The following is a 17047-nucleotide window of genomic DNA, read 5'->3' as shown; positions in this document are numbered from 1 at the left end:
CAATGTCATCATGCCTGATGAGGTGGTAGCCACAGTGCGATCTGTGGAGGACATTGGCAAAACAGAATTTGATGGCTTTGTGGAGAAGTGAATCAAGGATCGATCCTTCTATCAATTTCTATGATAACATTGCAAAGAACAATCTTCCTCTGTTCAAATCAAAGCTGAGGAAAACATCATCAACGTCTCAGGTGAAGATAACAAGTATGAAAAGTGACGTGCAGCTGTTTTCACTAATGTACATTGCTTGCCAAGTTAGAGATGGTGATCTTGACACATTCTTTGAACACGAGTGCCATGCGTGGCCACCGGCATTGGCTGAAGGTATCAATACAATGCGCCCACCAATCAGTAAAGCTGATCTCTTGCCCTGTTTGGAAACTTTAGCACCACGTCCTGGTGATACCCCCAAAAGAGTAGTTTGTATTTTTGATGGTGCTGCCTTAGTCCATCAGTTAGAGCCTAAGAAGTGTAAGTACATACAAGTGGTCAGTCAGTACATTCGGTGACTATGTACAGAAACAGTTCCTTTCGTACAGTGCACGAAAGTTGAAACGAGGAGACTGTGATGCGTATTGATGTGGTGTGGGACAGAACGGACAGTCTCGAGGAAGGAACCAGGCTTGGTTGTGGCACTGGCATACCACTCCATGTGACTGAACAGACATCCGTGCCACGAAACTGGAGCAGCTTCCTTCGTGTAGATTCCAACAAAAAGACATTATTCGGCTTGCTCGCAGCTGCTCTGGAAACAACGGTTGTACTTGTTCCAGATGGGAAAACACTTCTCACAACCCATGAAGAAGATGTTTTTCAACTTCAACCATGTACACATGAAGAGGCTGATTCACGAATACATGCCTGGCACGCATACCAGCGGGGGTACAGAAGTGTCGACATTCATGCAACGGACACAGATGTGGTTGTGTTGGCTATCACAACGCAATGGCAAGTGTCATGAATGGTTGTGAACTGTGGTTGGCATTTGGACATGGGGAAAAGTTTGGGGAAAGTCTTCTATCATCTCTCACACGCAGCGGCAGAAGTATCAAATGATTATATGGATGAAATAGAGAGGTTATTTGTTGGCCTGTACAAAAGAACTTAAAATAGAACAGTACACTATAAAATGAGGGGGGAAATGGAGATAAATAGTAGCCTACAGTTAAAAAATAGAGGGGAGAAAAAATTCACATAGCTAAACAGTACACAATAAAATGATAACAGTACTTCTATTTAGGCAAATACACTCTTATATTGTACTTGGAAACTCTGTTATAATGTACTTTTGACCGCGTTGTTGTGTCGTGTTTGGGGGTTTAAAGAACAGTGGGTTAAATATCACTTACCAACTGACAAATGAAGCATAGCGTTAGTTCATGCAGGACACGGAAGTCGTGCACGCCAAAGCTGTAACCAGCGGTCAGTCAGCTGATGTGAACATCAGCATTCTGTTTCCTATTCACAGCTCAGTGGTCATTACGTCACACACTCATTATCCAATCACAGCTCGCGCATGAGCAAAGAGGATCCTTTAAATACGGCTTCTATTCTCTAGGTCTTTCTTGGTTGCTGAACCAATGCATTTTGCTAGCTCCTCCTCCACCCCAGCCTCCACCTTTTGATTAGAGTCTGGCTTAGGCTCAAATACTTGTGGTTATCATGTATATCTGCTTTTTTAGAGTCTTGCATATACATGTAGGCTGAAATACTTGTGTATCATGCATATCTGCTAATTCTAACTAATATGTCAATGTACTGCTATTGTTGACATTGTATCCCTATGGGGATTTGCTTAAGCATTCTCTGAATATATGCTTAGCAGGCTGCTTCGACAAAATTCAGTGAATATTCTCCCAAGAGCGGAGCTTTAACGCCAAGCTTAACTGTATTCCATTTGTGGCAATAAATGGTTCTTTATCTACTAAGGAAGAGAGTGTTTCTGATTGAACAAAGCAGCATGCTATGTAAAGTTAAAAAACACAAATCCTAATTCAGGTGCCCACTCGTCCAGTGTAATGGATGTTTTTAGATGTTACAGAGATCAGGAAGATGCACGCAGGAAACCCATGTCTTAGGGATCAATCCGTTCTTTATTTGTAGTCATCATCAACGTACAGAGCAGCAGCATGCCTGCTGCCCAGGTTCTCCCTTCACAAGTGTGTCCTAGCTCCTTTATACCTTCTTGCAGAAGTCCACACAACCAACTGGTCAACCCTCTCAGCACACCGATAATCGGCACTTTACAAATAGAATAGATTCATGTGAAATCAGCTGTTGATGGTCAGTCCCCATATATAGGCTCCTGAACAAAATGGGTTACACTCTGCCCAATCTGGGAACCCATCACCAAATGAAAAGGAAAAACAGCGCCCTCTGCTGTTTTTGACTATCTCAGTTGGCTCTGGGAGGAAGTTGACGTAGCACCCGTGCGCAAGGAAACCGGGGTTTTGGTCTGCCTTCAGCGCATCACTTCCGGTGGTGCGACTATGTTTTCATTCCCACTAACAATATTTCTACACGGAACACTAACACCACTTCTCCCAGAGAACATGGATGGTTTTGGTTATAAGCCCACTTGTTTCTATGATGAAAGAGCAAGTTAAAATGTGAATATCTTTCCGTGGTTTTGTCTGCTCCGTGGACGCTATTGTTAAATTAGTTTCGGTTTGTTTCGAGTGGGGAAGGATCGACGGACAAGTGAATCCCGCCCACTACATTTGATTGGGTAAAGCACGGCCTGCTTCCTGATCTGAAGGCACGCCCACTTGTAGGCTAGTGCGTACGCGATATGACGAACCCCCCCGACAGATTCAAACGCAGAGCAGAATCTGTTCTTGAGAGATTACACTCTGCCTAGTTTGGTGTGTCAACAGCTGTTGTGAGGGAGCTAGGCTCCACAGGAATCATCTGTATGTCAGAGGCCCAAGACGTCATACTACTGCAGAGAGTATAGGCTGCTACTCAACTTATACTTGACTCAACTGTTTCTGTTCATGACAATGCTTCCAAGAAGAACAGAGTAGGAACGATTAAATAATCAAGTTAATGAGAAGTTAGCCTCGATCTCCAGGCTTTTATTGTTTAGTTTTGCTAAAAAATAAAAGCCTGGCCCAGCCCATCAGTGTACTCGGTATGAGGAAGTGTTTCACTTCCCAACCAACCAGAGTGCAGTGGGCGTCGCTCGTAATGTTACGTTAACGGGGCGGGGGTTGACGGACAGATCGGTGAACCAATGGGATCAGGCGCAGTCTCTCGCCGGCTCTATACACCCGCCCCTCTATACACGAAATCAGGAGCGTTGGGGCAGTCTAATGAGAAGTATACAAATAAATGTTGGAAGGAGTGATGGCAAACCCTGAATATAATATGACAATACCAAAATAAAAAAATGTCTATGGGATTCAGAACTAACAAACATCTTAAGTTTTGTTATAGCGGCCATGTTGGAATTCAAGATGGCGGCAAACCCTTTGGTCCGAACTCTAGGATTCGGCAATTTTTTAATTCAGCACACAAAAATACCTCAAGATGCAAAATCTCACACTTTCTGCCAGAAGTGAACAACTTTTTCACATATTTCCCTGACTAATATAGCAGGCCTCTAATTAGGAGTGAGGACAGGTGTGATTAGGGATTGAGAGTGAGTGAGAGCAGGTGAGAGGGGTGGAGCCAAGCCATGGGAATAGGCCAGGGGGAGGGTTGCTGTTACTGACTAGGACCGGTGACTCTTTTCTACAGCCGCCCCCAAATACTGTAAGGATTTGCAACTCCTAAGAGTCATACTAGGAAGTGTGATTTGGGGGTCCTTGGGGATTTCAGGCAGGGAAACTGGGTGGACACACACATAATGCCAGTGGCTGAGGACTTCAGAGCTTGGATGAGAGGGGTCCCGCCGCCCCATTAGGAACAAATTTGGGCTCACGGGGTCAGGGTGTGTGATACTGGGGACATCTCCTGGGGTAGGGGTGCGTAAGTAACTGGTCAATGGTAGGGGTCTCTGAGTATTGAGATGGGTGAGGTCTTCTCCAATGCTGTCCACCTGTGCCTGTCTTGGGATTTCTGGCTGAATATGATCATCTACAGTGGGGGTTATGTCAGCATCTGGAGAAGGTTTCAGCTGGGCTGAAGCATCAAGGAGGGTTTGGTAAGGTTTGCACTGGCTGAAATCTGGAATAGACATGATGGTGGCAACTTCTTCACAGAAGGCAGGCTTGATCTTGAGCTGATGGCTATCCATGTCTTGGTTAGGGTCATCTGGGGCTTGGGGCCAAGTGTCAGCATGGTAAAGGAATTGAGGGCTGTGGTGCGGCTGCTGGATCTCCTCTCGATGGGGCACTACGTGTATAGATGGAGAGGCATTGGAGATATTGAAGCACCTGGCAACAGAAGGGTGAGGTTCAGTGTACCTGGTTGGACCTTGTAGTGTCCAGCCAAGACGAGTCTTAACTGCTGCTGGTGCTCCTGGTGGGCCAAATGGAACTGGGGCAATAGGGGAGATCATGGGGAACATTATCTGAGCCAATTAGAAGTAGTGGGGTAACCTTATGCATTGGTGACAGTGGCAGTCTACGTAGGTGTTTGTGTCGTCTTTGGAGGGAACGGACAGGGTGCGTGTGCTCAGACAGGGCAAGTCGTTCTGCAGTGAAGGAATGGGTGATGGAAAATTCTCTAGAGCTAGTGGACGAGCTAACCTTAAAGGAGACACAAGCCCCCTGCAGCCTCTCCACCCCTTGCCGTACTGTTTGGATGGCTAAGTCCTCTGGTTCTCCATCCAGCTGGAGTCTTTGAACTGCGGACTGTAGGAGGATGGTTCGCTCTGACCCGTCATCCAGCAGTGCAAAGGTCTCCAGGGTGCGGCTGCCATTGCGTAGTATGACTTTGATGAGTTTCAGTAGAACATGACCTGTGCGAGTTGGGCGATCAAGGTAGAAGCTCTGGGCTGTGGAATTGACATGGTAAGAGTTTGTATCAGAGGTATTGTTGATCTCACAAAGGATCTGTAGGTGTCTCCCTTTGCAGGTGTTACAGTTTCTCTTCAGTGTGCACCTAGCTGCAAGATGTGGTCGGGCACAGCGCCAGCACCTCCTATTTCCCTTGATCCATTCGGTGACTTGCTGCTTGTTCAAGACTTTGAAATCTTCACACTGACTTATATGGTGGCTTGTGGAGTCACGGTAGGCACAGGGGGACACAGGGGGCATTTGAGGTTCAAAGTGCTCACCACTGCTGTCAGCTCCATGGAATATGGTCGTGGAATGGGTAGTTGCTTGTGGTCTGTGGGATCGAGGGGGGTTTGGGCCTGGGCAGTCACTTCTCGGTTGGCAACGGGACTCCATCTGCAGCCACTCAGAAAGGTGGGTAAGGTTGTATGAGGCATCTACCTTGAGTCTGTGCATGTTACGCTTGAAGCGGCTAATCTGTTCGTAGGGGAGTTTCTCCAGTAAACGATCCACATGGGAGCCACAGAGGAGTTCGGCATCGCCTTCGTCAGCCATAGTTTTGAACAGCCCAACCAGGGCTTGGACGCGTCAAGGGCAAAGTCATCAAGGGCATGACCATCTCCAGAACGTACAGGGGGGAGAGCCATTATGGTTTTAAGTTCTTTGAGTGCCAAATGACGTGGCCGGCCATAACGATCATCGAGGGCTCTCAAGGCTTCAGTGAATGGCTGGCGGGCATAAGAGTGTGCCAAGGCCAGGCGTCTGGCCTGGTCCACCTTAAGGTGGTCAAGAAGGACATGGAACTTGAATTCTTCTGTTTCTTCCGGGTCAAGCAAGTTGTTCAGTGCCATTCGCAACATCCGGTATTGCACCTCATCTTCTTTAGTAAAGTCGGGGAATTTGGGAGCCTCAACAGACCTGAAGTGCCTGGATCGACCAGTGGGGGGTGCTGTAGACGCAGGCTGATGGACTGGAGAATGGGATTGCGTTAGAGGATGGGAAGATGAAGGATTGGGCGACACTGGCTGATGGTGAAGAACTGGACGATGTGGAGGCATGGCGGAAGGAAGGGCTGAAGGATGAGGGGACACAGGCTGGTAAGGCGCTGGATCGTGTGAGGGGACTAGTTGGTTATGGGCTGAAGGAAGAAGGGGGGGAGGGGGTGGAGGTAACCTGGTTAAACGGCGGGAGCTGCCCTCTGGTCTGGAGCCTTCCTGTTGCTCCATGAGGCGCTGCAAGATTATTCCTTGCCGTTTCACTGTCTCGAGGAGATGTTTGATGATGTCCGCTTGACTTGGCTCTGGATTGCCTTCTGATGGTACTATGACATCAGCTGCGGGGGGTGACTGGGCTCTGCTTTGAATTGTGAGGGAGCGGCCATCGTCATGGTGTTCACCATCTTTCCCTTCATAGTCCTCAGGAATCTCTTCCTCCTCCTCCTCCTCATCTCCTTCATGCTCGTGCTCATGTGTGCGTGATGTATTTGTAGCTCGGTTCTCATAGCCAACTTCGAAGCCCTCCAGGTGCTGAGGTAGGCGGACCGGGCGACGAGGGGGTAGAGCTCCTTCGGTTGGCTCCTCTTCAGCCATGGCAATGTTCAAATCCGGTTCTCGAAGGACCACTTGTAAGGTAGAGTTCTGGTTCAAAGGTTATTTAACATCGCCACGGCACATCGGCAAGAATGTTGGACAAGTGATTTCCGTTTAAGCCATTTATTTCCATTGCACACACATGATTTATTGAGCAAGGAGGTGATGCGGCTTCACGGTTATGTTTTTTTACTATGAAAGAAAGAAAGACATGATTATTATACAACTCAACAACACAAACAATAAACAGCAATTAGGACAATGATGAGTAGCACTCTAACTAGGAGTGGGTAGGCCTACCACTAATAAACCAGAGCACTAAACACCAAACACATTGCACAATATTCTCTAAGTTAATTTACTGCATTTCCTTGATTACTGCAAAGTACATTATGTGCACTGCACATTACACACAATCCCCTCTTAAGGTTTCAAGGCAAGCAGGTGAACTAACATTAATTACATTTATCACAAAGTAATATAATGCAACATAAGATTCAAAGGTTGTCTACAGAACTCACTTCAATGACGCGCATAACCATGGCCTGTTGAGACTCCAGGTGTCACGATGTGGTACAGGAGGAGTAGGACTCAAATGCGGAACGACAGATACAGGCCAAGCAGTGACTATTCAAGGAGGTTTATTTCTCAACAAACCCACACTGGGAAATCACAAGGAAGCATGGACTTCAGTATACACTAGAATTAATAAAGACTTGGAAAACACATGGGACAAGAACTAACCACATCAAAATACGACGACGAACTGACAAGGGACCAAACACACAGGGGCATACATATAGACAAGGACTAACTAGACACAGGTGAACACAACAGACAATCAACACTGGGATAGGCTGAGGGACTAAGAGGACACAGGAGGAGAACATGACTAATCAACAGGGAGGTGAGACAAGACAGGTAACAGTAACTAGGCACAACAGGAAACAATACTACAAAATAAGGTACAGAACAAAAGCAGGGCAACAACAACAGAGTAACAGAATAACAAGACTACATACAGAACAAAGGCCTAATAAGTCCAAGACCTAATAAGGGCAGGAAGGTCTAAATAATAAAGTCAGAGTGCGCGGCCCGAGGAGCGGACCGTGACAGGCCTACAGAACAGGCCTAAAGTGTCCATGACCGTATAAGGGCAATGGCAGTCTAAATAATAACCTCAAAGTCCACGGCCCGAGGAGCGGACCGTGACACCAGGACAGAGGAGTTGTTGCTGCTGCTGCTGACAAACAATAACTGGAGGGACAGGGACTCAAGCAGTATATATAGCAGGCCTCTAATTAGGAGTGAGGACTGGTGTGATTAGGGATTGAGAGTGAGTGAGAGCAGGTGAGAGCGGTGGAGCCAAGCCATGGGAATAGGCCAGGCCGCCAGGGGGAGGGTGGCTGTTACTGACTAGGTGACTCTTTTCTACAATAATAGTTATATAACTTTCCTGAAGGTGCAGGATGAGAGGACAGTGGAAGCAGGGCGTTGACTACCCTCCATCTACTCTCCAGTGAGGCTGCCAGATACCTGATTGTGTGTAGCGGCCTTGTGTAAAGCTTGTCTTGCAGCCGACTAGAATGTGCTTCAAGTTTGCTGGAGATGGACAGAGGGGGCATGTAGGGTCTTCTCCGTAACATTGGCCGAGGTTCTGTGGTGATGGTAGGACATTGTATGTTGCTCGAGTCGTAGGACTTTGCCTGGTGTTTAGCTGGAGCTGGAGTCCACTTCCTCCCGCTTGCAAGGGTGGGAGACTGGGAGCAGTTTTAGCTACACAGGGGTCTTGGGATTCTGTCAGCATCATCTCCAGCCTGACTTTGGTGCTCTTGTACTCCTCTGTGAGGCTGGACGTGTGTGCGCGTGTGCGCGTGTGTGTGTGTGTGTGTGTGTGTGTGTGTGTGTGTGTGTGTGTGTGTGTGTGTGTGTGTGTGTGTGTGTGTGTGTGTGAGACGTGTGTGTGTGTGTGTGTGTGTGTGTGTGTGTGTGTGTGTGTGTGTGTGTGTGTGTGTGTGTGTGTGTGTGTGTGTGTGTGTGTGTGTGTGTGTGTGTGTGTGTGTGTGTGCGCGCGTGCGTGTGTGTGTTTGTGTCTTTGTGTGTGGGGGTGTTAGTTGTCTGTTCAATTAAAAACTATTGTGTGACACAGTTACAAGATTACGCATACACTGCCTTCAAACTCAAATGTTTATTGATCCATTAAAAAATAAAGAAGAAATATAAATGCCTGAAATCCACAGTTTTAAATAACTTTGACTGAATTCAAACATAACTGCTTTCCAATTTAATAGTAAATGATCAGATTGAAAGTGTTGCTTTTTTTGGGCTTTTCTGCCTTTATTGCTTCATCAGGGGGGGTTGAACACTTCTGCAAGGCACTGTATGCAATGCATGACACATTCTCATTAGGGGCAGAGACCACCTAAAGGTCTGATCCTAGAATTGCCCCTGGGGTGGGTGGGTCTCTCTCTCTCTCTCTCTCTCTCTCTCTCTCTCTCTCTCTCTCTCTCTCTCTCTCTCTCTCTCTCTCTCTCTCTCTCTCTCTCTAGCCAGGGTTCTCATGGCCTGGAAAAAAAAAACAAAGGTGTTTATTTGCTTTTCTGCAGAGAAATTTCACAGTGTATACATTTGTTTTTCAGCAAATAAACTAAAATAAATACACACAGGAAGAAAAAACAAAACAGAAAAGAAAAACAAACAGGACAATTCGGCAGACATATTAAACAGATTAATTCAAATTAAATAAAATATCAGGACATTCACTTGGAAACGAAATGTACATAAATATAACACAAAGTTATCATGGCATATACCCTTACACAAAAACACACAGACATATACTTTCATATAGGGAGGTTAAAGTACTCTATTACGGGGGCCAATGTTTTTAGGAACACCTCGTACTTCCATAGTATACATTTTCAATATCCTCTCATGCCATTGGTTGATCGTAGGTGGTAAAGGTCGGAGCCAGGATAAAGTAATAATTATTTTTGCTATCAACAAAAGAATATGTAGGATATAAACCTCCTGTTTGTCTGCAAAGTGCCAACCCCTCCGGAACCACTCCAATAATATATACTTTTGGGTCAATTCTAAATCTATATTAAGGATGGCCCGGATTTCCATGCGTATTCCCTTCCAGTAACTTTCCAATTTAGGGCAGTCCCAGAAAACATGGATATGGTCCCCAATCTGCTTGCAGTCCCTCCAACACAATTCCATTGGGAAAAAAATTGAAAACTGTTTTCCAGTCCTGGAAAGGGTTTGTAATTAACATAAGGTTTTGGCAAAGGTTTGATTAGTTATTTTTGACTATTGATGAAATTAATAAAACACATACCAAAACATGTATTACATGATACAAAATGCATAACTTTTATTACTAATAAAATGTAGTGCTGCGCTGCACTGGCTGCGTGACATGTGAGTGTAGCCAAATTTATACTCCATACTATGACGGACATCATATGACAACAAAGAAAAATCTAACAAGTTAACAAAACATTGCACCCACCGCAATCATAGGACCATGATGCGTTGTCGATCAGTTATTTTTGCCACGTGACACCCTCGCACGTTGGAGTCATTGAGCTGTTGGGATGGGCTGTTTGTTATTGTTACTACTTGTATCTCTCTCTGTCTCTCCCTCTCTCTGTCTTCTTTCCCCCCGACACGGTCGAGGCAGAAGGCCCCCACCCTAGAGCCTAGGGTCTGCCTGACGTTTCTTCCAGTTAAGGGGGAGTTTTTCGTTGCCACTGTTGCAAAATTGCCTGCTCAGGGTGGGACTGTCGGGTCTCTGCTCTACATGTAAAGTGTCTTGAGACAACCTGTTGTGATTGGACACTTTAATCAAATTGAATTGAATTGAATTGAATTGAATTGAATTGAATTGAATTGAATTGAATTGAATTGAATTGAATTGAATTGAATTGAATTGGATGCAATATAAATCAATCATGTGATACACATTGGTGTAACAGTATGCAGTTTGAGTCAGGGATGTTAAAGTTTAAAAACTTAAGAAGTTTGCTTTTCTGCAAACATGCCTAGAAAGTGTGTGATTAATATTGTATGGCTTTCGAAAGCCAAAAGCTCAAGAGCTCAAGAGAGAGCACCAGATTTGGGACAGGTTCATAGGGCACCCAACAGCTCAGGACATTGTAGAAAGGATGCAAAATATGCTCTCCAAAAGTAGCCTAATAGAAATGAGGTAAAATGTTGTGAAAAATGGAAAAGTCATTGTACTGGTAGAAATGTGTGGGAACCCTGACTATATCCGCACAAATCTTAGTGTCTGTCTATTTTGTGGTGTAAAAACTCACACGACTTAGTAATTCATTAAAAGTATCATATTATTGTTGTAAATTAAAACATATAGAAAAGTGTTGCCTATTCATGTATTAATTGTTATCCAGTGAAGTAAGTGATTTATCAGGGGGCTTGAGCACTTTTGCAAGGCACTGTATATATGCATGTTACATTCTCATTAGGGGCTGAGCCCGCCCTAAGGGTCTGATCCCAGTAAGGGTCTGATCCTGATCCTCTGGGGTGTGTGTGTGTGTGTGTGTGTGTGTGTGTGTGTGTGTGTGTGTGTGTGTGTGTGTGTGTGTGTGTGTGTGTGTGTGTGTGTGTGTGTGTGTGTGTCTGTCTGTGTGTGTGTGTGTGCGTGCGTGCGTGCGTGCGTGCGTGCGTGCGTGCGTGCGTGCGTGCGTGCGTGCGTGCGTGCGTGCGTGCGTGCGTGCGTGCGTGCGTGCGTGCGTGCGTGCGTGCGTGCGTGCGTGTGTGTCTCCTGATCCTAGAATCGCCCCGGGTGTGGGTGGGTGTCTGTCTGTGTGTGCGCGCGCGTATGTGTGTGCGCGCGTATGTTTGTGTGTCTGTGTGCCCCCCCCCCCCCACACACACAGTTGTTTGTTCAACTATTTTTTGTGTGTGCGTGTGTATCTGTGTGTACTGTACAATGTAGGCTACTACTGTATATCTGTAACAGCTTTGTGTTTCACAACAATTATTTTCCTATCCCTCTTTCTTTCCATCCTATGATCCACAAATCCATGACACTCAGATCATTATTACGTAAATGTTCAGCCCACTCAGTCTCGGTCTCCTAAATTCGTCTACTGACATACTGTACGTCATCCATGGTTTCGACAGAGAGGAGAGGCCATGGTATGCAGATGTGGAATACTGGGCATGACTTATTTGTTCAGCATTTCAATCCAAGAGATCCAAGTGACTCACCATTGTCATTGTTGTCACAACTATTTTTGCTTTTTGGGGAGGTTTTACCTTAGCTTGGAGGGTTCTAGCCAGAATGACACATTAATGTAATGTTGATAAATCAAGATAGATTTCTACAGGGCATGTGGCATCATGGACCAAATCATTTAGAAAACATGCTAAAGTAAGCTCATACTTCAAAACTTTTTTGCATTCACAAAACTGTCTGAGGAGTACCTCCTCATGTCTTCAATTGAATGGAGACCTGATTCAGGGTTGGAAAAAGAGAGGGAAAGATAGATATCAGACAAGTCCATGCTGGTCTTGAGGTACCTCCCACCTCCCTGCCTCCAACCCCACCCTACACCCCACATTCCTCTACAAATACCCCCATCATATTACACAGACTCAGAACAAACATCTAACACAACAAGAGAATAGACTTGTTTTTTTTCTGCTGTCAAATCGAGACGAGAGGACACAACACAAAAGGTATGCATTCTTTTATATTTCAATTTGATTTAATTTAACATACTAAAACCTTTGGCGGGTTTGAAAAAGATGCAATATTCTGTAATTGTTTGAAATTTCAGAAGTTGAGGGGAATAGTTTGAATGTTCTTTCTCCCTTTCTGTGTAATCCAGTCAGTGTGTGTGATATTTCAATGTTTAATATTATAGAACAAACAAGAAAAGGGAGCCACCAATAAATGCCCAAAAATCTAATTCATTAGGGCAGAAATTAATGTCCCAAAAAATAAAAAGACAAAAAGAAAGATGTTAGGAACAACATGGATGCACACAATGCACTTCACCTGAACGGTTTCTTCAGGTATAGGCGTGTTTTTGTATTGTATTTAATGTAAATCCCACTAAGTTGTCTGGTCCTCAAATTCTCAGAAATTTATTTATTTGATATTCAGTGACACTTTGTAATAAGACTTTTGTTTTATAAGATTTATTTTATTTTAATACAGATAAAAAAACTAAAACCTTTACACAGGACCGAATGGTTTCTCAGCAGAAGAATGAAACATAGCCTTTTTAAAATAAATGCTCATGCAACTATTTTCTGTAGTTGTACACAGATAAGATGAGATGAGATGAGTTATGTTAAGGTTTTGAGATGGGTGAGGCCTGCACTATTCTGATAATCTGTATGCAGCGGTATTTTCTTCACATCCCAATACGTTGTGAATGTGAGCTTGTAGATCTGCTATTCTTTTCAAATAAAGAAAATATATAATTTAGAGAAATCTCCAAAATTGTTATGCCGAGATTAATGTGCTTAACATAGATACAAAACAGTTTTAATGGGGATTGTGATATTATCAAAAAATAAAATATCAGACATTTGCCAAAAAGGAAATGCATGTATTTAATTCAGTCTGACCAGAAGCAGGGGTAACCCCCCCCCCCCCCCGGCCATATAAATGAATGACCAGAGGAGGGATATCAAATGCTGAAGCATGGACCCCCCCCCCCCCCCCTCCTCCTACATGTTTCCATGTAGGCGTGGCTGTGTTGCACAGAGCAGCAGTAACTGCAGAATGTGGTGGCAGGGCCTGTCAGGACCTGAGGAAAGCCCTGTGGCTGTTTCTCAGGCCCTGTTTTTAATCATAGCACAGAGCTACAGTTGTACTATTCTGTAGAGGCCTGTCTGGACGTGTGCGTGTGGGGTTAGGGTTAGTTGTTTGTTCAGTTAAAAAACGGTGTGTGACACAGTTACAATATTACACATACACTGTGTGCCTTCATACTCAGTTGCTTAATGATATGTTAAAATGAGAAGAATGAAGAGATACAAATGAGATACAAATGTATGAAATCCACAGTTATAATTTTGACTGAACTCAAGCACAGCTTTTGAATGCAGTATACGTATATATATATAACGTATATACAGTAATACATATATATATATATATATATATATATATATATATATATATATATATATATATATATATATATATATATATATATATATATATAACATTACTGTCACTTGTTACAAAAACAAAATGTATTCTATAACAGCAGGAAAAAACTGGTGGGGTTTCGCACCCCTCGAGTAGGACGTACTGTAACAGAAAAATAACCATGATTTCAATATAGACCATAGCTTTAGTCTTGAATTAATGTAAATTTATCATAAGTCATTATTCATTATCTGGTGTCTCTAACCTTTTCTTTTCTCTCTGTTCTTCCTAGAATGGGATCTCCTGGTGTACAAATCGTCTGTGTGGCCCTTGGGGTCATTGGTCTCGTTGGGGGCATTGTATGCTGTGCGGTTCCAAGATGGAAAGTCTCCTCATTTGTAGGATCCAACATTGTCACTGCACAGGTAATCAAAACAGGACAATTGACCATATGCACACATTGGCCGTTGTGTTCTCATGTCATACTCGGGGGTGCACATGAATATGGTCAATGCATCATCATAACCGTCACTATAAGAAACATGAAAACATCGGAATTCCAAGCCAAAAAATCCTAAGATGAAGTAAAATCTCTCTCTCCCTCTCTTATTCTCTCTTACTCCACAGAGCACTCAAGAGGGCCTGTGGATGAACTGTGTGAGTCAGAGTACTGGCCAGCAGCAGTGCAAGTCCTATGACTCCCTGCTGGTGCTCCCATCTGAGATACAGGCTGCTCGGGCCATGATCATCATCAGCTTAATGATCACCGGCCTCACGATCCTCATTCTCTTCGCCGGTGCCGATTTCACCACATGTGTGGAAAACGAAGACGCCAAGGCCAAGATCAGCCTGGTAGCGGGGATAGGCCTGATACTGGGCGGCCTCCTGCTCATCATCCCCGTCAGCTGGAACGCCCACGGCATCATCCGTAACTTCAACAATCCATTGGCCATTGCCTCCCAGAAGAGGGAACTGGGAGCCTGCATCTTTATAGGCTGGGCTGCTGGAGTTCTGCTAATTCTGGCTGGGGGCCTTCTCTGCTGCTTCAGCAGGCCCAAATCTGGTAGCTCAGGGGGAACCGCCAAATACTACAGCAACAGTAGTGCTTCCGCCCCAGCCGCCAAAAACTATGTGTAATATTCATGCAAAGGCGGTTTTAAAAGGGACATGTGGATTGATTGGATGGGGGGGGGGGCTGTAGGATGTAAGGCAGGGGGCTTTGTTGACGATATAGAAACAGAGGCGGAAAGGGTGATTGTAAATATGGAATATTAACAACTTAAACCCCACTACCCTTATTGTGGGGAAAGCTTTCGTAGAAAATAGCAAATGTGAGCAAATGGGTTGTGACGCGTTTGTGAGCTTGTCGATTGGTTATTTTCAGCGAAAGCTTTCCCCACAATAACAGAAAACAGAAAATACACTAGTATAGAGACCTGAGGGACTCCATATACGTTCAACCATATGGGGCTATTATTAAGTGGTTAATGACAGGCTCAATTTCATTCGTTTTACTGTTAGGTGTTGGGTTTGTAAGCCAAATGGAAGTAGGGAGCTGACTGTGTGGTTTTCCAATTTTGTGTCCAAAATACATTTATCGTATATATATGGCAAGATATTTAAGTTCATAACCTACAGCCTACAACAGTTCAAGTTCGTTCAAACAAGAGACTGCTTGAGGTTAGCTTGTTCATATACTGTATGAATGGTTGATATGAAGTAGTATACAGTACTTCATACCAATCATTCAGGTTGTGTCATATTATCCCATTCCCTCTTTCTCTTCTATTTTTGTAGTTTCTCCTTTTTTCTCTATGAAATGTATCAAAAATGCTGTAAAAACAATATTTTAAAAAAGGCACCTAAGTTGGCCTCAGGGATCATGTGTAAAAAAAACTTTCAAAACATCATATAGGTCAAAACAAACAATAGTATTTGTAGTTATTCATCAGTGTCATTGTATTTTGTAATGTTCAGTGTTGTGCAATGATCAATAAATACTTAAAATGTAATACAAAATAAATGTTTTGTGTGTTTCTGTTTATTAAATGCTTACTTGTGCATTCTGTACTACTGTATGTTTGTGCAGCACATTGTGACTCAATGCTGTATTTAAAAAAAATATTATTATTATTATTACTAACATGCCTAAGAGTCAAAAAGGACCAATAGCAACCCAAAGATTCTGTTCAGCTCCTTACACACAATTGGACCAAAGTGGTTTGAACAGACGGGCATGCCATTCCTGCCATGCCATTCTTATAGACCCATGCTCTCACCCGTGGTATAAAAACGAACATTTTAAATATATGATTTAGGGGAAAAGCCACGGGGTCACCAAAATCTGTAGGGATCATCCTGCAATCTGCATATTAAGCCACTTTCCCACTTGCACTGAAAGCCGTATACGTCCAAAGGTGACAACGGTCCAAAGGTACCATTGACAATTTCCGTAAAATTAATTTCCGTAAATATACCCACTCTCGACCTAGAATCATTTACATAACACTTCACCAGCAGCTGAAGTGAGAATGCAAAGCGACAGATTTTCATAATGTATGACGTTTCTTCATAAGAACGATGTTTATGTAACTAAAAGATTTGCTGATAAAAACAAATATATATATTTTTTTAACATGCATAGATCATCAACAATAGCCTAAGTAAGTTTCAGATTATCTTAATCACTCTCGTTTCCTTGTAGAGACAAGACCTCAGTGTATAGTCAATAATATATAATATGCGTGTAATTGAAACAATATCTTTTCAGTGGATTTTTAAAGAATTTGTCAGTGACATGCACACCGACAGTTACCTAAGAAAAATACAATTAAATGTAGATGCAGATTGGAGGGGAATTGAGTCAGTATTGCCAGGATACATAATATTTTCCCCAATTATAGCTAACTTTCTTATCCTGCTTTGTGACATACAATTTTGACCATTCTACAATGTGCCGTATACTGAATAGTTATTTCAGGAATAGTTTCAGATACTACTACTACTTCCTTTTTGACAGTCTTGGGAAGAATCAAAAAATGGATAAATAAAATAAAGAAACATATTTTGTTTCTTTAATTAGAGAGATTGTGATTTGGTGCTAAAATAAAATGTTCTTATCTTTCTTGACTTTTGGGGTGGGGGGGGGGTTGCCTTGCCCCCTAGGCAATGGTAGGGGAAACACTGATTACTTTTTATTGCGAGACCTTCTGGACTTGTTCATTAGACATACATGGGGCATACATGCATTAGGATGCACGACTGCCATGTTAACGCATAACTCCAATGAACACGGCTGACAGCCGTGTTAACATGAGGCATTTATGTGTATCTATGATGGGATCCCTCAAGTGGTTTGGGTTCACCCACCATGA

The 17047-nt window shown here is 43.5% G+C and overlaps 1 protein-coding gene across 1 annotated transcript; it reads left to right on the top strand.

Moving 5' to 3' along the window:
- The first annotated feature begins 12083 nt into the window (after window positions 1-12083).
- On the top strand, window positions 12084-15696 carry cldni (claudin i). The gene is made up of 3 exons (XM_080446065.1): window positions 12084-12244; window positions 13966-14098; window positions 14301-15696. Exons 2-3 carry the CDS (start codon window positions 13967-13969, stop codon window positions 14808-14810), a joined length of 642 nt encoding a protein of 213 aa, XP_080302191.1. The 5' UTR covers window positions 12084-12244; window position 13966; the 3' UTR covers window positions 14811-15696.
- The last annotated feature ends 1351 nt before the right edge of the window (window positions 15697-17047 follow it).

Source organism: Gymnoscopelus braueri (genome assembly GCF_963280865.1).
Source record: "Gymnoscopelus braueri genome assembly, chromosome: 13".
NCBI classification, from domain to species: domain Eukaryota; kingdom Metazoa; phylum Chordata; class Actinopteri; order Myctophiformes; family Myctophidae; genus Gymnoscopelus; species Gymnoscopelus braueri.
Note: the sequence above shows the minus strand (reverse complement) of the source record. Positions and strands in the feature narration are given on the sequence as shown.

Excerpts from the sequence above, each read along its gene's own strand:
- cldni (XM_080446065.1), top strand. The coding sequence starts at position 13,967 with ATGGGATCTCCTGGTGTACAAATCGTCTGTGTGGCCCTTGGGGTCATT. Across the intron at positions 14,099-14,300 it reads CCAACATTGTCACTGCACAG|AGCACTCAAGAGGGCCTGTG; the intron begins GTAATCAAAACA and ends CTTACTCCACAG.